The following is a 21,706-nucleotide window of genomic DNA, read 5'->3' on the forward strand; positions in this document are numbered from 1 at the left end:
ATAAATAAATAAATAAATAAATAAATATCCACAGCATATTTCCTGTCATTCGACCGGGTCAGGAATGGAATGAAGGAAGCCCCCATCTAGCGGCGAGGATAGGAATTGTGCCGGCTGCCGAAGCCTGCCGCACTCCTCTGGGGCTATGATTAATGAATGATAGATGAAATGAAATTATATTGGAGAGTGTTGCTGGAATGAAATATGACAGGGAAAACTGGAGTACCCAGAGAAAAACCTGTCGAGTCTCCGCTTTGTCCAGCATAAATCTCACATGGATTGACCGGGATTTGAACCACGGAACTCAGCGGTGACAGGCCAGCACGCTGCCACCTGAGCCACGAAGGCCTTTGAATAAATAAATAAATAAATAAATAAATAAATAAATAAATAAATAAATAAATAAATAAATAAATAACATAGAAAAAGAATGTAAGACGCGACTCCCTCCTTTCCAGCCCCCAGCCCAGGTAAGTATGCGTTGGTACAGACACCATAGGACAGAAGTGCTGCAGGTTGAAGTGGGACGTGGACCGTCCTTTGTTACGCTGCGTGCCGGCAGACGCTCCATTCACGCGAGCTAGTGAGATGAGGCGCTGCGCGGCGCGCCGGCGCTGCCTGCCAGCACGGGAGACCAGAAGCGTCGCAGAGAGGCAGTCGACCATCATGCGGACAGGGATTAGCCTGTGCCTAGTGACTCTGTGTTTGGCGGCTCGCTCCAACAAGGACCCTCCCACAGTGACGATCCCCGACCAGGGCCCTGTGGCGGGTCGCGAGATCCTTGTCACTCGCGCACAGCGAGCCATAGCCTACCTGGGAATACCGTACGCAGCTCCTCCGGTCCGCTTTGCGCCACCCAGGACACGGCCTTTGCCTGAGTGGCAGATAGTCCGCAACGCATCTGTGTTCGGAGCAGCGTGTCCGCAAAGCCGGGCTCATCTCGAGAAAATGCACCGCCTCTTCGCCGATGCTCTGCCGGAGCAGCTCGAGCAGATCAAATTCGACGAAGATTGCCTCTTCCTCAACATATTTATTCCAGACGGTAACGCACTAATTTTATATAACGCATGCAATTGCACTTATAATCTCTACACATATGTAGCATATGGAATGCAAGTAGTCAGTCTGTAGTTCCTTTCACATTGAGAGAAAATCCGCAAGAGATAGCTGCCCTAGAACAAGGGATGCCGTACGTTAACAACATCAAGATAATAGTATTGTACTGTAGTGCCATTCAAATTTTCATGCAGTAATTATAGAATACAATGAGGTCATACAATTTTAAATCTGAAAGTCCCCTGTTGTACAACTATCCCCGGTGAGGAACAATATTTTTATTTGATACACCGTATGAATGGCGATTTTCTATTTGCAGTGAATTACGTAAAACTTCCAAACAAATATATTTTTAAAATGAAACAGGAATAGCAAAAGAAAGAAAGATGTCAGAAGATGTTGAGAATTCGACCAAATTCTAATGAAAATTATAAAGAACACGCACATCTCTAAAACTCACATCCTAGTTATTTCAAAATTCTATTTGATGGCCACCGAACAGCCTCATTAAATCTGAATACACATAGGTTCCTTTTGTAAGTGCACTAAACACGGCGTTTCAATAAACATCTACTAGTAGCCTGATTATGTATTACCTTCAATCCTGAAATTAAAAATAGAGCTACATTAAGCGTATTACGATGTAAAATAGGTCATCAAAATTCATTAAATAAATAACTTCAGTAGTGTGTAGGAACTATGTTTGTAGAAAGGAAGAATAAATCTGATTGCTAATTGTATTTCAAAATGTACATCTCTGACAAGAGTGAAGTGAGAAACACCACAAAATTGGCAGAACAAATTTGAAAAAAATCTTCACGCCAGGAACTACGAGAACTTGGACATTTTGCATAAAATAAATGACAACATATATTTATCTACGTAATGACATCAGAGTCGCCGTATCTCTGTCTCTCGGAATTTATATTTAATGTGGATAGGAAATATTGATAAGGGTCAGTAAAAAACAGACTGAAATGTGTCATACTAATGTACAGTATGTCAACTCATTGGACACTGATAGTTACTGCATCGCAGATTATCTTGGATGAAATAGAAATTTGCACGCTATTGTTCGTTTAGCGAGCCAGAGCAAGTCAGTCTTTCATACGGAGGCTCGATTCCAAGGATTTTAATCCCGGATTGAGGGCTGGAACAGGGTTCATTCAGCCTCGAGTGCTGTTGTCATGAGAGGTAGCGGGCCCGGTAAAAAAGCCTAGAAATTCGGCTGAGGATGTCCTCATGCTGACCAGCAGGACAAGGCCCTTGCCTTACAATACGCTTTGCGCCGCACCGACCAGATAGGTCTTATGGCAACGATGGGAGAGGAAAGGGCTAGGAATGGGAAGGAAGCGGCCGCGGCCTTATTTAAGGTACAGCCCTAGCTAGCATTTGCCTGGTGTGAAATCACTCCGCTTCTCTCTCGATCAACTTTATCAATTTCGTAGGTACATCTCGTGCATGCCAATAAACATTCAGTGTACAGTCTCTTGTACTTCCAGTATTGGAACCCGGCTCAGTGAACCACAATGGCTTTCGGAAGTCATAAACATCAAAATTCAACGTGAACAGAATGCTTGTATTAAATTAATTCTTGGTAACCTTAGTAATGATCACATAACTCAATAATTTACTCAACTTCAGTGACTAAAATGAATAGAAAGACGAATACTGGCAATAGCATTATTAACAATAAGTATTATCTAAAGAAACCTTTTATCTGTATTCTGCGTTCCCTCGCATGGCAAACGTTCATGATCGATGCAACATGTTCACACGGAATACAGTGCAGATACCGCATCACCGTACGTTCAAACACAATAAATCCATTACTTGCTGTGCGGCACGCATTTATAACTCCTATCAGAAGGCACCTGAATAATGTTTCATTTTCAGACTGTACATGATATCATATTTAGAATATCATCTACCGGGCGAGTTGGTCGTGCGGTTAGGAGCGCGCAGCTGTGAGCTTGCATCCGGAAGATAGTGGGTTCATACCCTACTGTCGGCAGCCTTGAGCATGGTTTTCCGTGGTTTCCTATTTTCACACCAGGAAATTAAGGCCATGGCCGCTTCCTTCCCACTCCTAGGCCATTCCTGTCCCATCGTCGCCATAAGACCTACCTACTGTGTCGGTGCGACGTAAAGCAAATTGTTACAAAATTAAAGAATATCATCTGTTTCAGTAGGGGCTGCCTGGCCGAGGGGTATCGGTTTATCCGGAAGGACGTCGATTCAATTCCCCATCAGGAAGTCAAAAATTTAGGAAATTATATTTCCACTTCAAAGATGCACATGACCCTGATGTTCACTCAGCCTACACAAAAAATCCATACCAGGTTAATTCCTGGGGTCAAAGGTGGCCGGGCGTAGAGCAAATCACTTTATTCCACCAAGTGCCGAGGTTACGGATAGTGGAAGCCTTTACCTCCCCTCCTCCTAGCTCCTTGACGAACTAAGTGGAGACGGATTTACTTTGATATATCTTGCAGTAGTCTGAACACTAAACTGCAGTATTGTTTTTTTCTAATCGTTTACGTTGATTTACATCAACGTTCTTGTTCGTTAAAGACCGTGAGCTTGCATTATGCATTACTTAAGTCTATCTCTAGCTATCTCTCCCTTTCCCCTTCATGTTTGGTAATGCACTATTTGCTAGGGTTGTTACGATCATATCGTGGAATCATATTTGCTGAAATTCGATCCTTTTAATCTACTCCAAAATGTGTTATTTTATGTTGCATTTTATTTCTTTGTTTATATTATACTTTCTTGAATTGCGCTGTATAATTTAAACTTAAAAGTTTATATCTACACTAAATGGAGCTCCATAACCCTATGTATGTAATCCTGAATCACTCTTCTGTCACACCACATGCCAATGTCATCTCTTCTCTTCCTTGATGCACCAATTGCTGCCCAGCAAGTCCCATTATCTCTACAAAACTTTGTAATATACTAGCTGCCGTACTCGTCCTTGACGGATTGATTTTCCAACAATTATCGAAACCGTATCCTCATCATCCCTTCTATTTGATGCTTACCGTGGATGGACGTACAAAATATTCATGAATATTTCCATTATTTAACAACCCTTACGGTAACAATGCAGACTATCATAGATAAAAGATTAGAAATAGGATTTTCTGACAATATTTAAAATGTACACCTTTAAGGTAAAGTTAATATTTTCGGAAGTATTTGGAAGTCTGTGAAAAATGTGGTATTATTTTTATATACCCGTTATTCTTCCTCGTACGGCAAGAACGCATGGGACATAAAAAGTCAAAATTTATATTTTGCATAGGTTTATTGTGTACGGAGGGTTTGCCTGGCCGAGGCGGTAAAGGCGTGCTCGGTTCGCCCGGAAGGACGTGGGTTCGAATCCCCGTCAGGAAGTCTTAAAATTTAAGAAACGAGATTTCCACTTCCTGAGGTTCGCTCAGCCTACACCAAGAATGAGTACCAGGTTAATTCCTGGGGTCGGGCGTAGAGCTAACCACTGTACTCCATCACGTGCCGAGGTTAACAATGGTGGAAGCCTTTACCTTCCACTCCTCCAAGGGCCTTCATGGCTTGTACGGAGGTGACTTTGCTTTTTTTCATATAGTGTACGGTACAGGTTTTCGATACAGTTAAATTAAGAGATAAATGTCGCGTTTTATGTTACAATCCCACTAATATTTCTACACCACTGTATATTAATCAAATAATATATAGCCTGGTGAATAACTCGCCTATCCTTGAACTTAAATACCGAGTTTCAATTTATTAGACCTACGTTAAGCAGTACTTTCGGAATGTAACAAATAAACATTGAACCGAACTTACTTTCGACTTTTGTTTACCTAATGCGTCATGAAACCGAAGTATGAAGAAACAATATAATAATAATAAATGAAATATTATAAGTTATAGGCCGTATGTATATAAATATATTATTATTATTATTATTATTATTATTATTATTATTATTATTATTATTATTATTATTATTATTATTATTATTATTATTATTATTATTATTATTATTATCATTATTATTATTACGTCCGCCTCTAAGGTGTAGTGGTTAGCGTAATTAGCTGCCACCCCAAGAGACCCGGATTCGATTCCCTGCTCTGCCACGAAATTTGAAAAATGATTCGAGGGCTGGAACGGGGTCCACTCAGCCTCGGGAGGTCAACTCAGTAGAGGTGGGTTCGATTCCCACCTCAAACATCCTCGAAGTGGTTTTCCGTGGTTTCCTACTTCACCTCTAAGCAAATGCCAGGATGGTAGCAAACTTAAGCCACGGCCGCTTCCTTCCCTCTTCCTTGTCTATCCCTTCCAATCATCCCATCCCCTCCACAAGGACCCTCTTCAGCATAGCAGGTGAGGCCGCCTGGGCGAGGTGCTGTTCCTCCTTCCCAGTTGTTTCCCCGACCCAATGTCTCACGCTCCAGGACACGGCCCTTGAGGCGGTAGAGGTGGGATCCCTCGCTGACTCTGAGGGAAAAGGGGTAAGCAAATTAAGAAGGATAGAGAGATAGAAAGATTATGTTATTATTATTATTATTATTATTATTATTATTATTATTATTATTATTATTATTATTATTATTATTATTATTATTATTATTATTATTATTATTGTCTTTATTTCTTCTTAATAGGGTTTCCTTTAACTTGCCAGTAATTGTGTTAAGGGTCGCTCGCATTTCTCTTTAAACATCAACCTACTGCTCCGTTATTGCAAGTAGAATCGCCGAATGTAGGAGATAACCGCCGAACCAACTACACTACGTATCCGGCTTAGTAATTTTTTGACATACCATAAGCACTTAGATGACTGCAAAGAAACTGGCTTGTCGGAATTATGACCACAATTTTACGTATCACTATTGATACGTGTCTGTCTTTAAGAACCTCTCAATCCTTACTGAATTGGGCTGAAATAAACTTGATGACCATATCCCTGTTAACTCAGTTCCTTTGTCCTAATATAAACGAAATTACTACGTTAAAAATCACGCAATGCTAATAAATATCCAGAACGATCAATTATGAATAGTGAGAAATGAAAAATGGCGAATGTAGACAAGAACAGAAATGTAGGGTGACCAGGCCATGAAACGTGTATGCTGTGGAGAGTATGGTACTTGACGCTCTGGAATAAAAGCTCGCGGTTAAACTCGTGACATTACAGTGACTGTCTAATAAAAACCTACGTATTCCCACTTATCCGTGTAACGTACTCTTGGAGGTGTTAGAATTTTCTGGCTTCATTTTTCACAAATTTTGGTCACCTGATTTAGAAATTGAAATTTTAATATTTTCCGGTGATGATAAATCACGGAATCCTCACACAATCGGCAAAAGAGGTTACACATTTTTCTCTCATGCCCATCATAATTATTTGGCCACCTAGGGATCCCCTCGCAGGACTACGTCAGAATCTGTAACATCGTAGACCAAAGCGGGTGAGGTCAGAATATGTCCACTACAAATATACATAAGTGACGGAATTATTATACATTTAATCTGCTATATAACGTATTTTGAAGCACATAAACGATGGGAATTCATGTATTAAAAAATTAATGACTTTCATATAACGCAATACGCTCCGGGAAAACACGTCACTCATTTTGTATGGAACGTTATAGATAATCGGAGGATATTACTATCACTCCATTGTTGATGAACCAACCATTCTTACACTTGTCAACTTTGCGTCAAACAATACTGGATTTTGTACACACATAGTGTCAAGTCCATACCTGAAGAAACTGAATACCATAATAAAAATGTGCCTCTTACCGGGAGGCCGTGGGTTCGGTTCCCGGTCAGGTCAGGAGTTTTTACCTGGATCTGAGTCTTCTCCTAGGTCCTCTCAGCCAACATGAGAATAACTGACGAGCTATCTTAAGGTGAGATAGTGGCGCCGGTCCATAAACCCCAAGAATAGCGGCCGGCAGTATTCGTTACGCTGAATACGCGTTACCTCATAATCTGCATACGTTCGGATTGAGCAGCGGTAGCTTGGTAGACCGAAGCCCATCAAGGCTCTAGAGCTATGGAATTTTTTTTTGTTCTTTCATCCGATAAAAACCAAAATAACTGGTAATCGGTTAAGTCACATCAAAAAAAGGAACTTAACACACTACATTAGGATGACAATTCTTACAAAAATGTCTACATACATTTTCTTCGTAACTCTAAACCGTTTTTTCAGATAATTGCACCTTTACAAGTGAAAGGAGAATTTCGAGCGTACGGCCTGGAGGGCTCACGCCGTACAGCTTGTTGAATCAGGGTGAAAGTCGTTATTGGTGTCCATTAGTGGTGCAAGTGGTGTTGAGGTGGAATGCTGGGGAGGGAGAAGAAAGAAAATGTGGGGCAAGAACAAGGAAATGTACGTTTGGGACCCTCAGAAGATAATACACTGCCTAATCAGTTAGAAGTTCGGCTCCGTGGCTAAATGTTGAGCGTGCTGGCCTTCGCTCCAAGGGGTCCCGCGTTCCATTCCCGAGCGGGTCGGGGATTTTAACCCTAATTGACCATTTCCTCTGGCTCTGGAAATGTGTGTCTGTGTCGTCTTCATCATTAGAATTCCTCATAGCAAGGGTCATCAAGACCTGCACCAGGCCTCTCCGGAGGCCCAACACCACCCTGTCAGAAGTACAAGTGATGTTCCTTGGCTGCGGGAAACACCACACCAATTGCTGTAGAGGTTGAGGACCGGGCGAGTTGGCCGTAAGTTTAGTCGGGACGCGCGGCTGTGAGCTTGCATCCTGGAGATAGTCGGTTCGAATCCCACTGTCGGCAGCCCTGAAGATGGTTTTCCGTGGTTTCCCATTTTCACACCAGGAAAATGCTGGGGCTGTACCTTACTTAAGCCCACGCCGCTTCCTTCCGACTCCTAGGCTTCCCTTTACTATCGTCGCCTGTCGGTGCGATGTAAAGCCACTAGCAAAAAGAAAAAGAGGTTGAGGAGAGAGAGGAAACGTGTCAGAGGTAAGTTATTTACTGAGCCGGGCTGAGTGGCTCAGACGGTTAAGGCGCTGGCCTTCTGACCCCAACTTGGCAGGTTCGATCCTGGCTCAGTCCGGTGGTAGTCTATTTGAAGGTGCTCAAATACGTCAGCCTCGTGTAGGTAGATTTACTGGCACGTAAAATAACTCCTGCGGGACTAAATTCCGGCACCTCGGCGTCTCCGAAAACCGTAAAAGAGTAGTTAGTGGGACGTAAAACAAAAAAACATATTACTGAACCGTTCACTGCCAATTTCTAATTCTCACTTCAATGCTGGTGGGGCCACGGGTGTGACTAGTAAACTATGTATTCCTGAAATTATTATTATTATTATTATTATTATTATTATTATTATTATTATTATTATTATTATTATTATTATTACGATGTTTTAATCATGTTGACCCCCCGGAACGTTTAGTGCAGTCTTAGTATTTTCAAGGGGTATTACTGAAGGCTCTGAACACTTTGTTAACAGACCACAGATCATTATGCGTTCTCCTCGCCGTAAATTTCGCTCGTAGCACGGCAGAGCTGTAGCGCACACCAATTAATACATACCAATTTCTCAGAAAGTACAGTCAGCTAATTAGTGTCAGCGAAGTGAATCCATTATTCAATCATGAATATGGTAGATCCTTGAGTGTCGGGGTTTTAACTGAGAGCTGAAGTGAATCATGCTACACAGGATATAAACAACATGACCTGGTGGCGAATAAGTGAATAAAGGTAGTATGTCCTATATTTGGGACAAATGACATACACGCACCATAGTTTATCATGCAGCATCAGAATTAATCGAGCAAGCCACGTTGTTGACAATTATAGTCTTTAATGTAAAACCCTACTAACAAATACGTATAGGCTTTGATGGGAGACCCTACTGATATTTATATTTTCTGTCATTTTAGTCTGATTTACTGCAAATTTTATGAGTTGATTACTATGACTCAAGTTGAGAAAACTTTGTGTTTAAGTTGATAAAATATTTCAAAATGATGGTTTTCTTTTCAAAACATCTGTTCGTTTTCCAAATACTCCAGGTTCAAAAAAATCATCGCTCCTTAAAACCTAAACGAGCATGATCACTTCAGCGATTATGACTCGAATGCATTTTATTTACATTATCCTTAATCGTATTATAACTTCGGAAACTTTCAATACCATAGGTATGATTTATACGTCTCCACCAGACGTTTAAGAATGGCCGTACATGAAGAGAAAATGATGGCACAGTGTTCCCCAAGAGTTGGAGTATCTACTAACACGAAAAAATCATTTTCGGTTATTCGGTCATTTCTAAGGCCATTTTTTTAAATTAGGATTCGCCTTTAAGAGCGAATATTCTGATCTGTTGAGAAGCTCTTCGAGTTGGAGGACGTGTACGTTCAGCAAGTAGGTGGGCAGGAATTGTGAAGAGCTGTATCTGAAGTTCTTGGAACGACGGTAGCGGTCAGACACTGGGAACAGTTCAGTAATACAAACCAAATATTAAACTTTCACAACCTTGACACTAAGAGTCATCTTACCCCGAATGCTGCATAATAGATTTTTAATACAGGGTGATAATAATAATTTCGTGTGGCTATTTCTAGCCGAGTGCAGCCCTTGTAAGGCAGACCCTCCGATGAGGGTGGGCGGCATCTGCCATGTGTAAATAACTGCGTGTTATTGTGGTCGAGGATAGTGTTATGTGTGGTGTGTGAGTTGCAGGGATGTTGGGGACAGCACAAACACCCATGTCCCGGGCTATTGGAATTAACCAATGAAGGTTAAAATCCCTGACCCGGCCGGGAATCGAACCCGGAACCCTCTGAACCGAAGGCCAGTACGCTGACCATTCAGCCAACGAGTCGGACTCGAATACTGATCGTCTTCCCATTTCTTTCAGTTAACAACTAATGTGGGTATATCTCGAATATCTGGGAACAAGGTTCCTGATTATGAGCATAACATTCGTAACTTGCCCACTGATTCCCGCTAAAGCCTAAGTTTTGAGTTCTGAGATCAACTTTATAGCAGAGATTGAAAGATAGTGGACTTCCTCCGCCTTAGTAGCGAGGTTGGTTGCTGGTATAGACAGGTGGAAATGACGGTAGACTGAAGTGATGCAGGCGGGGTTGAGAATGAGTATCATGAATACCGAGTGTAATGGATTTATGCAATCTGTAGTTTATAGCTTAACAAGAAAACGTCTTCCCTGTCGTCCGGTAATACATTTCGTGTGTAGGTATAAGTCTTCAGATACACGAGTTCGTTGAAGACAAACTGATGATGATGATGATGATGATGATGATGATGATGATGATGATGATGATGATGCTTGTTGTTTAAAGGGGCCTAACATCGAAGACAAACAATAAGGATGTAATAGTAAGTTATCACAAAAACATGCTACGCGTATAAAATGTTTTCTCAGTTGTATTATGGATAGCCGCCTCGTTATCACCAGACGCCACTGGATCATACCTAACATATGATTTCCTCTCAAAGTAGACTACATCGTTTCATGCAGGCGCCTTTCAACCTTTCGAAACGTAACCGCAATAAGTAGGCTTCGTTCAAGAAATCATTATTCGTATAAGCGTCGTGCTTCCCATGGATTAGGCTACGTCTTGCACATCCAAGAAATCTTCACCCGAATACGTAGTGGCTGCTTAAACAAGACCTATGAATCTAATGGGTAGAGAGGTTTACCTTGATGCAATCACCACAGCGTGTTGAAGGATCGTGCCACTCTTCAGCCATGATACTTCTAACTAACCCCAACGAGTTGTTGTTTGATTGAATGAGCAATGAATAATATTGGCAATGCATTCGCTCATAGTCGGTGTTCACGTGGTGGAATTTATTATGCCTACTTTATTTATTGTAGTTCCATTGGTAAATTATCTGGGACTTCCGGAAAGTTAAATCTTCATAAAGGAGTTCAAAATGAAAAGAGCAAAAGGTGTGAGTGAAGGAAAGCTTAAACTCTCACTGCTCTGAGAAGCCGTCCGTCTACCCTACACATTTCCACGCAACTACTTGAAGCGTAGAGGACTACACATTACAATTCTGCAATCACTAGGTCGAAGTCCTAACCTCGAAAATTTGGTTGTATTTGAAAGCCTTATGGACCACTTATAAGCCTTTATTGAACACTCTAACAGCAATAATACCGGGCGAGTTGGCCGTGCGTGTAGAGGCGCGCGGCTGTGAGCTTGCATCCGGGAGATAGTAGCTTCGCATCCCACTATCGGCAGCCCTGAAGATGGTTTTCCGTGGTTTCCCATTTTCACACCAGGCAAATGCTGGGACTGTACCTTAATTAAGGCCACGGGCGCTTCCTTCCAACTCCTCGGCCTTTCCTATCCCATCGTCGCCATAAGACCTATCTGTGTCTGTGCGACGTAAAGCCCCTAGCGAAAAAAAACAGCAATAATTACATGGTGTAAGCTATTACGCCTGGTGTATATCATTTACGTGGCCTAGTTTAAACCATAATTTGGAAAACAAAACAGTATCTATGTTGATGTGACGAGAATGTGCGGATGTAACCGATCCTACTCTATCACGTCTTCTTCTCCCTTTTCTCTTGGCCTCTTGGACCAGTCATGTAAGCAATTCTCCAGCGACAGCAATAGGGACGGATATAATTTGTAGAGTACACTAATATTTCATAAAACATATTAGAGAAGTAGACTCTTCACTGTGCAGGCAAGCCTCTGTCAGGTTATGTGTACATAATATTATTGGAAGATATTCCGTAAGATACGACTAAGAGACGTGTAATACCTGACAGGTTGCATATGTTCTAGAAAAATAGGCGCAGCTGATTCACCCGTTAGTACGTATGAAAGGACATTGGCGATGGCGAATTCAGGAGGCAAGCTACCAAGTAGACAAATGGACTTGCCCATGGAGGGAAAAAGAGCAGAGGGATACCTAAATACTGGTGTATTCTCAATAACACGGGTACACAAACATACTAGCCGTGTGTTATCTTAGCTGAGCATGGTTAATGGCGGAGGAGATAACACGGGAACACCACAATCTGGTCAGTACATCTCGGTATCGCTTGTTATAAAGCTTTCTTACGTCCCCTCTCCTTCATTAATCACACACGTTGACTCATATTCTTTGTTGTGCATGTTGACTTCTCGACTAGATTACAGGCCTGATTTCCACAAGATTATGTGTGAAAAACTGAACAGCGAGGAGGTGGAGAGGGAATAAAAACGGCATGTTACCAGACCAACACGAATGCAGCGTGCCCTTTAGTATCAAAGTCACATTTCCACTTGCTTGACCTATTTCGCTCTACTGATAAAGCAAGTCGTATACTTTGAAGGTGAAAAAGTTCCTCCTATTTTTCTAGCTCTGACCTTGAAAATGTGACCAACTTTATAGAAAAGAACAGATTTCTAATGCACAGGCTTTATGATTGAGAATGTCTCTGAGGTTTCGCCCAGTAATTTTCGTTTTTTAACTCCTTATGGGGATATCAGTTGTTATCAACAATATTACAACGGATTTAGCTTGCGTTGCTCATTGTTTTACATACAACTTTTCTTATGGACACTGTCAGATGTTGAGTAAGACCCTAACAAGACTTTGTTGATAAGCATCTAGTGTCCCTTTTTTTGGCCGAGATTCACGTATTCACTGCGTTTGTCAACTTACAACGTTTGTGCAGTAAACAGCACAATGTAAAGTACACCAATATTCGCCATAAACGTTGTTTTTGAAAGGCAGTCCAGAAGCAAGTCATGGCTGCCAAAATGGATCCTATCAAATGTGGATACCTTCTGAAGTGGTTGAGCCATAAACACTGAAGGTGATTCGTTATTTCGATCTAAAAATGTAGTGATGAAATCTTACCAAATATTCCTGTAAAAACGCAGTAAAAAATGAAATGGCGTATGGTTTTGAGTGCCGGGAGTGTCCGAGGACAAGTTCGGCTCACCAGATGCAAGTTTTCTGATTTGACTCCCGTAGGCAACCTGCGCGTCGTGATGAGGATGAAATGATAATGAAGAGGCACATACACCCAGCCCCCGTCCCAGCGGAATAAACAATTATGGTTAAAATTCTCGACCCTGACGGGAATCGAACCCGAGTTCCCTGTGAACGTAAGCCAGCACGCTAGCCATTTATCCATGGAGCCGGACAAGAAACGCAATTCATTAATACTAGCTCGCTAGCCATTTATCCACGGAGACGGACAATAAACGCAGTGCATTAATATTAGCCATTTCTGGACTCCTGGTGGTACTTCAGAGACCTGAGTGCTGAACAGAAACCTATCTGGTAACGGTAGCAATAGGAGAGGGATAGGCGTGGGAAGGAAACGGCCGTAACGTCAATTAAGGTACAGCCCCAGAATTTGTCTGTTGTGAAAATGAGAAACCACGGAAAACCATCTTCAGGATGCAAACTCACAGCTACGTACCCCTAACCGCACGGCCAGCTCTTTCGGTGAAGCTGGTATCGTTCATAGCCTTGAAGTGCCTTACTATCCCATGTGGAACAAACGCGAATGATAATTTGTGCGTCATTCGCATGGCTCATTCACGTAACATCATTCATGGGACGAAATTCATGGTGTTCATTGTCGGGGTTTAATTAATTGGACAGAGTATAGCCACTAGCGGTTAGCGTGATTAGCTGCCACCCCCGGAGGCCCGGGTTCGATTCCCGGCTCTGCCACGAAATTTGAAAGGTGGTATGAGGGCTGGAACGGGGTCCACTCAGCCTCGGGAGGTCAATTGAGTAGAGGTGGGTTCGATTCCCACCTCAGCCATCCTGGAAGTGGTTTTCCGTGGTTTCCCACTTCTCCTCCAGGCGAATGCCGAGATGGTACCTAACATAAGGCCACGGCCGCTTCCTTCCCTCTTCCTTGCCTATCCCTTCCAATCTTCCCATCCCTCCACAAGGCCCCTGTTCAGCATAGCAGGTGAGGCCGCCTGGGCGAGGTACTGGTCATACTCCCCAGTTTCATCCCCGACCAAGAGTCTGAAGCTCCGGGACACTGCCCTTAAGGCGGTAGAGGTGGGATCCCTCGCTGTGTCCGAGGGAAAAGCCGACCCTGGAGGGTAAACAGATGATGATGATGATGATAGCCACTAGCATACATGGGAGACAACACTAGCGGGTTTAGTTAAGGCTCCATTAGCTTTAAAGGTTTTATCTATTAGAATTTTGTTTACTTTTCATGGTTTCACTCATGTTAGATCTGTTTTCATCCTTGATGGTTTTAACCATGTTAAAATCATAATGCTTTACCATCGATATCTGTTTACCACTTCGCTGATCTCCACAAATAACGACATAAAATTAAAAGCCCATTGTGTACTATGTCGACACCTTTTGACTTGATTCGTTGTTTTTTTTTTTTTTGCTAGCGGCTTTACGTCGCACCGACACAGATAGGTCTTATGGCGACGATGGGAGAGGAAAGGCCTAGGAGTTGGAAGGAAGCGGCCGTGGCCTTAATTAAGGTACAGCCCCAGCATTTGCCTGGTGTGAAAATGGGAAACCACGGAAAACCATCTTCAGGGCTGCCGATAGTGGGATTCGAACCTACTATCTCCCGGATGCAAGCTCACAGCAGCGCGCCTCTACGCGCACGGCCAACTCGCCCGGTGATTCGTTGTTTTTAAACTACATTATTACGGTCGTTGTCTTCGTTAACAACACTTCATTCCAAAACACCGAAGGAAAGTGACCATAAACTCAGTGGCGGCTGGTGCAAAAAGTCAGTTGTGTGCTGTAACCCACCCCCCCTCCAAAAAATAAAAATATTTAGAGTCATACCAGTATGTGATTTTCAAGAGGCTCTCCACTGAGTTTTCCACACTGAACAAACTCGCAAACAACCCCAACATATACACATATTCCTCATAAAAAAACTATAAAACTATATAATTAAACACACAATAAAACTTGCAATGGCAAAGTATTCACGAACTCAAACACTTGGTGTGAGCGCGCAAAAACAGATCTTCCCAACGTTACCAACATTATTGAAATAAAACCAGCATCGTCGTAATGCATGTTATATTTTTATAATGACATTTATAAACTAGACATTTTCAATTAAAGAAAATCACAATATCATGTCCTTATTTGACAACATAAAAAGTACAATTTTTATAGTTCATCGATATACAAATGTGGCTATGGAATAGACAAGTTGGTAGTATGCTATCCTGTTTGGTATTAAAAGACCTGGCGGGAACAGCTCTATAGTATTTTGTTTTCCCGTTTGCTTCGAGCGATCCCCTCTTAAATACTACCGCTGAGTCAAGGGAGTGACACCTCATATCGGTCGTAATGCAAGTGCTGTCTCTCTGTGGTCGAACGAAGAATCGTTGTGAAGTGATGTCTCGGCTGTTGTTTCCACAGCCTATCGGAAACCTTGGGCACGCATGTGCAAAAGGCAGAGTTCCTGGTTTCTGGCTAAAAGCTTAAAAATTCGCGCTGAGCTGTGATCGCACAGCCACTCGGAGTGGAGCGCACGAGTAGTTATCTGTTTGTCAGGGGAGTTGAATAATTTCCTATTCTTTGGCTGACGTAGTTTTCAATGCACTGTATTTGATTGTAGATGATATTTTTATAGTAATTTATTTTTCAAATAGGCAAAGTGCTGCAGCACTTCAGCACATTAGGTACGGCCGCCCCTGCATAAACATGCATCCTATTATTCGTGTTATCTTTCCGCGCTTAGCCATGCGCGCAGCCTTCGCAATGAGCGTCAGGTTAGCTTGGAGCCGCGAGGCTTCATGCGAACCGATCCCGGTGTTCGAAGTCGATCCAGTCGACATTCCCGATTCCACGCTTCAGTCACGCACATTTCTATTGGAGACAAAAGCGGCCGGTCGTAGAGAGAACCACTTTCACCGAGTTTACCGAATAATGGAGTATATTACCTTCCACTCCTCCAGGGACATTCCGGATCTGTCCGGAGATGACTTTTTTCTTCTTCATGCCTTTTAGCGATTAGGCTGCATAATTCTGTGCATGATGTAAGCATGTTTATAATTCTTTATTCTCATCTCACACTGTAGCCTATACTTACTCTAAGCTTCTTTCTCTAAAACAATGAAATGCAGACACTGTCCGTCGCGTCCTTTCTTGGGTCTCATATTTCAGTAATATTGCATGTGTCAAAACACTGTTTTGTTCCCTGGTAAAACCCTGTCTCGAGTATGGTTGTGAGGTGTGGCTCCCGTTTCAGAAAGGCCACATACACCATCTCGAGAGAGTACAGATAAGGTTCATGAAGTGGATCAGTTTTGGATTCCTGAGCATGCTACTCTCTTCAAGCAGGTATGGAGAATTTGTAAACTTTCTTGGAATGAATACGCTGGCAACGCGCCGAAAGTGTGCGAACGCAATGTTAGCGATTCAATGCTTGAAGAGTAAAGTGGACTGTTCAGCTGTACTGGGGTTGATCCCACTTCATGTTCCAAGCCGAGGAACAACGCAGAAATGTAAATTCTACCTGCCCAAATGTAAGACGGTTGCACATGAACATTCTTGGTTCATGCAAGCCCTTAGGACCATTAATCAGCTGGAAGGGTCACTCGACATTTTTCACCACCCTTCCACTGCAATTTGGAAAGTTCTTCTCAAGGGTGGAACGTCATAATTTCGTAAATTATCTAAATAATCTGCAGAAAAGATGTGAAGATTTATATCTGTTTGTATATATATATGTATATGTATATTTGCATATATCTGAAGAAAATATGCGAGTGGTGTGATAAGTGGTTCCTTAAAGTGAATAAATTCAAGTGTGGTGTCATGTCATATATATTATTTAATTTAATTTTTTATTTAATTTATTTTTTTATTTAATTTTCTATTACATCATCTGTAATTGGGATATCCTGTAGGTAATAAATAAATATATACTATTCTATTCTATTCTTTCACGTTTGATACAATACAATACATACATTTTATTAGCTTAATAGTAAAATTGTCGAAAATGAGAGCTACCGGTAGTACTTTCTATTCTATTCCAGATATGAGAAAAAGAAGATCGGTTTGTTTTTGCAAGTTGCTTTACGTCGCACCGACACAGATAGGTCACAGATGGGACAGGAAAGGGCTAAGAGTGGGAAGAAAGTGGGCGTGGCCTTAATTAAGGTACAGCCTCAGCATTTGCCTGGTATGAAAATGGGAAACAACGTAAAACCATCTTCAGGGCTGCCGACAGTGGGGTTCGAACCTACTATCTCCCGAATCCTGGATACTGGCCGCACTTAAGCGACTGCAGCTATCGAGCACAATACAGGACCTTTTGACTATAGATCAATTTGAATCTCATTGCATCATAACTCAGTTAAAAGTTCCTTTCTCATTTTCCTGCTACCAATTCCAAGGAGTTCCTTTTTAAGTTTCTTAATATTCATAAATTGAGGTCTTACTATCGAAGGATATTGCTAAGTCCCGGTGTTGCTATCGACTGTATTAATGATTCATGCAAGTGAATAATTCTCTTCGACTTATTTCCCTTCATGAATATAAATGAATTTCGGCGAAGAAAGTAAATTTTAATGCGATAACACGCTAGAATGAAAACAATACAAGTCTCTCCCGGGAAAGTTCCTTACCGTGGTGGGTAGTCCGTATCGCCGTTCATCTAACGTACACGACGCCAGACAGACGATTGTCAGATTTAACCTTGGTAACATACACCATTATCATGTGATCGTCCACAGCTATATAAATCTTGACACGAAATGCATATATTTTGCTGGAATTTCCTATAAATAGAGGTAAGGTCATAAAGCTTGGTTTAGAATATTTGGATGGCAGCCAGTTATCTATCCTAAGGGTAGAAACGAAAGGGCTTGTACCAGCCTCTGCGGTATTGGGTAAGGTCCTGTCGGGTGTATTCTGTGCGAATTGCACGTATACAACACACCAGAAATAACGCATAGAAATCTGTCTATTTTTTATGATGATGACTCTTAACGCTTTAGGTTATTCCGTCCTTGATTAACCCTCGAAGTTCAATAATTTATAAGTGCAGTCTAAGTACGTTTCCTAATTATTGAGAAATATGATGTTAATTGGCCACATTGTAGCTTTTCATTCCTTTAATGTAACTTATCTGAGCCGTGACCGGGAAGTTATTTTGCTCTTCACTTCCTTCACATGGCATGAATACCAAATCATTATACTTTGCTAATTAACAAATTATTCTATTCTGAACAGGGACCTTGTGGGGGGATGGGAAGTTTGGAAGGACTAGGTAAGAAAGCGGCCGTGTCCTTAAGTTAGGTACCCCAGCATTTGCCTGGATGAGAAGTGGGAAACCACGGAAAAACACTTCGAGGATGGCTGAGGTGGGAATCGAACACCCCTCTACTCAGGTGACCTTCCGAGGCTGAGAAAACCGCGTTCCAGCCTTCGTACCACTTTTCAAACTTCGTTGCAGAGCTGGGAATCGAACCCGGACCTGTGGGGTTGGCAGGTAATCACGCTAAGCACTACACCACAGAGGCGGACTTATTTATTTATTACATACAGCCGATGGAGGGCCATTTTACATTAATAATATAACAAATTTAAGAAAGTAAAATAAGTTTAGGGCTCGAAAGTTGAGGACAACCATTTTTTTCCCTTGAATGTCCGAAAATGAGGCCCAACAAATTATTTGTTTATTCTGGGTCATTGTAGGCCAGAAAATGCTGAGTTTTATTCGTCCTTTTTTACCTTTTTCGGCGTTATTTGGATTATTGGACCTTTTTCGCCATTTTCTTAGGTCTTTACGACTTCTTTTGCAGCTTCACCTTCGTTCGACTACATTCTCAATTCGAATCACCATTAGTTTATCCATCATCTCTCGAACATCTTTTCTCTAGTAAATACTGTAGATATGTTTGAACCATATTAAAAAGAGAGAATTAAATGAAAAATGAAGCTGATGTTTGAAAACAAAACAGGGGTATCAATTTATGTGCAAGATGGGTGAAATATTGAAAGGGGAATATAGGATGTGAGTGGTTTTGAACTCACTTGATGAGGAGAGAAGTTTCTCAATGTTTCGCAACATGCTATCTGAAAACCGACGACACATAAGAATCCAGAGTTGACTATTGTGATACACTGCAAAACCGAGGTAAGGTTTCCGAATAGCAATTTCTGTAAACCTAGTGTTTTTAAGTCAGATATTATTCCAGTTCGCTGAATTCATTCTAGGTGGAAAAATATTTCATATATCTGCAAGTACTTTTCTTTTAGCAAACATGGAATGTATCGATAATCTCCCTAATTCTTCTTCCTGTAAATGAATATTTGCCCCAATTTGTCTTCTTTATTTTAACTTAATAAATATTTCGTACTTTTAAAAACTCCATTCAGTCTTATTCGTTTACTAATGTCAGTCCATACCATCTTACCACTGGCAGCCCAGAACCTACCGCTTAGTCGAGCAGCTCGTCTCCTTACTCCAAGTCTTCCGAGCCCGAAGTTTAATAATAATAATGTTATTTGCTTTACGTCTCACTAACTACTTTTACGGTTTTCGGAGACTCCGAGGTGCCGAAATTCAGTCCCGTGGGATTTCTTTCACGGGCCAGTAAATCTACCGACACGAGGCTGACGTATTTGAGCACCTTCAAATACCGCAGGACTGACGCGGGATCGAACCTGCCAAGTTGGGTTCAGAAGGCCAGCGCCTCAACCGCCTGAGTCACTCAGCCCAGCGAGCCCGAAGTATACAAGATTTTCGTAACACTATTGTTTTGTCAGAAATCATCCACAAAAACCGTGCTGCTTTCATTTGGATTTCTTCAAGTTCTGGAATCAAGTAATCTTGGCAAGGGTCCCATCATGCATTGTAACTATACTCTAACATGGGTCTTGCCATTGACTTATACAGCCTCTCCTTTACATCCTTACTGTACCCCTAAATACCTCCATAACCATATAAAAAGATATGTAATATTTGTTTATCGCCTCGTTGATGTGATTACCCCAATGAAGATTTTCCTTATACAGTGTGTAACAAAAAGGTGGTCAAACTTTCAGGATACATTCCTCACACATAGAAGAAGAATATATGTTACATGGTCATGGGTTCGTAAGCGCTTTATTTACATGCTAGGACTCATTTTCTACAACACTACATAGTACAGGAAACGCACAGGAACTTGAACAGCAATGGTGTGTTGCTAACGGAGGGCATTTTCAACATTTCATGCGCTACGCTGGTACGTTCTGTTCCCCTGTGCTTCCCGTGATTAATGTGCTGCATAGAGTTGTAGAAAATGAGTTCTAACATGAAAATAAAGCGTTTCCCGTCCCATGTCCGGATACCATATGTTCTTCTTCTACATGTGACAAGTGTGCCCTGGAAGTTTGGTCTACCTTGCTGTTACACCCTGTATTCCTGAGTACTTAAAGTGATCCTCATAAGGTATTTTCACCTCATTAACATGGTAATTAAAACTAAGAGGACTTGGTGAACCTTACAACCTGATTTATCAAGCCGTTTACCACCATACTATTGTCTGCTGTCCAGCTCACAACTTCGCCGAGGTCTTTTCGCAGTCTCTCACAATCCTGCATCTTATTTGTTACTCTAAACAGTACATCACCCGTAAACAAATCTTATCTGTGATTTCAATTTTTTGCTCATACACTAATGTATCACAGTATGTAAGAAAACATTTCATAAAACAATAACTATAACAATAACTATACTCTTTATCAATGATCTCGTCTTCGCTGTATAATCCGTATGTTGTCTTAATTAACTAGTCCTTTGGAATACCTCGGAAAACTATGAGAGTTCGTGTTCCAGTCAGAATCTAACCCTTCATGTCATTTGGTGAACTTCCACTTCTTCGTTTCAAAGAGGGCATAGTTCTCTTTAAAACAGTCTTCACCACCATTACTACTACCTTCCAGTCAAACTTCTTGGTTTAAGTACTATGCTTGTGGAAATTAATCGAATGTAGTGTTGACTTAATAGTAAATAGGTGTATTTCTTCAGTTTCCGGTTCTATAAATAATATTAGGGGTGTATTTCAATTATTAAGGTCACAGACTGGAGGGTATCGCAAATATTCAATATCCTAAAACAACCTGGCCAGCTTGTTTTGTGCTGTGATCCACCTTTTACCGTGAAGACCATCCGCGAGCTACTCAAACCCACAAATGCAAGAAGTCAATATCAAAACTGATTTATTCATGCATTTTATCTAATACAAAGTACTGACTGTGATTTACAAATGACAAAATATTTTATAACATGAATTAAATTCAATGACAGATGCCATGGTTATGAGAGGATCGTGGTTTGCCGACGTAGACCAGGCTCCCAAATTACAGTAGGCACGTGTTGTGACAGAGCCAGTCTCAAGAGACATTGCAAACTGTTAAACTGGAACGAAGTTTTTCATCGTTAGTTTCAGGTACGAAAATTCCCATTCACACAATTATGTTGATCCTATGTGAGAATACAGAATTTCACCGCGTGGACTGCTGCGTTTCTCCACGGAGAAGTTATTTCCAAAATTCTTCATCTGTTGACTAGAACTTTAAGAACGGAATACACTACAGAGTTATTATCTCATTTGCAAGAGATGCATTATCTATGAAGATCATATTGATTTTCCGTGCGATG

General features: G+C 41.5%; 1 protein-coding gene across 1 annotated transcript in view; it reads left to right on the plus strand.

The window, feature by feature from the left end:
• The first annotated feature begins 588 nt into the window (after positions 1-588).
• LOC136863523 (fatty acyl-CoA hydrolase precursor, medium chain) overlaps positions 589-21,706 on the plus strand; it is a 289,996-nt gene continuing 268,878 nt past the window's right edge. The window contains exon 1 of the mRNA XM_067139911.2: positions 589-1,042. Within this exon, the coding sequence (XP_066996012.2) occupies positions 589-1,042 (454 nt within the window). The remainder of the gene's footprint in view (positions 1,043-21,706) is intronic.

This window comes from Anabrus simplex, chromosome 2 (assembly GCF_040414725.1).
Source record: "Anabrus simplex isolate iqAnaSimp1 chromosome 2, ASM4041472v1, whole genome shotgun sequence".
In the NCBI taxonomy this organism is placed as follows: Eukaryota; Metazoa; Arthropoda; class Insecta; order Orthoptera; family Tettigoniidae; genus Anabrus; species Anabrus simplex.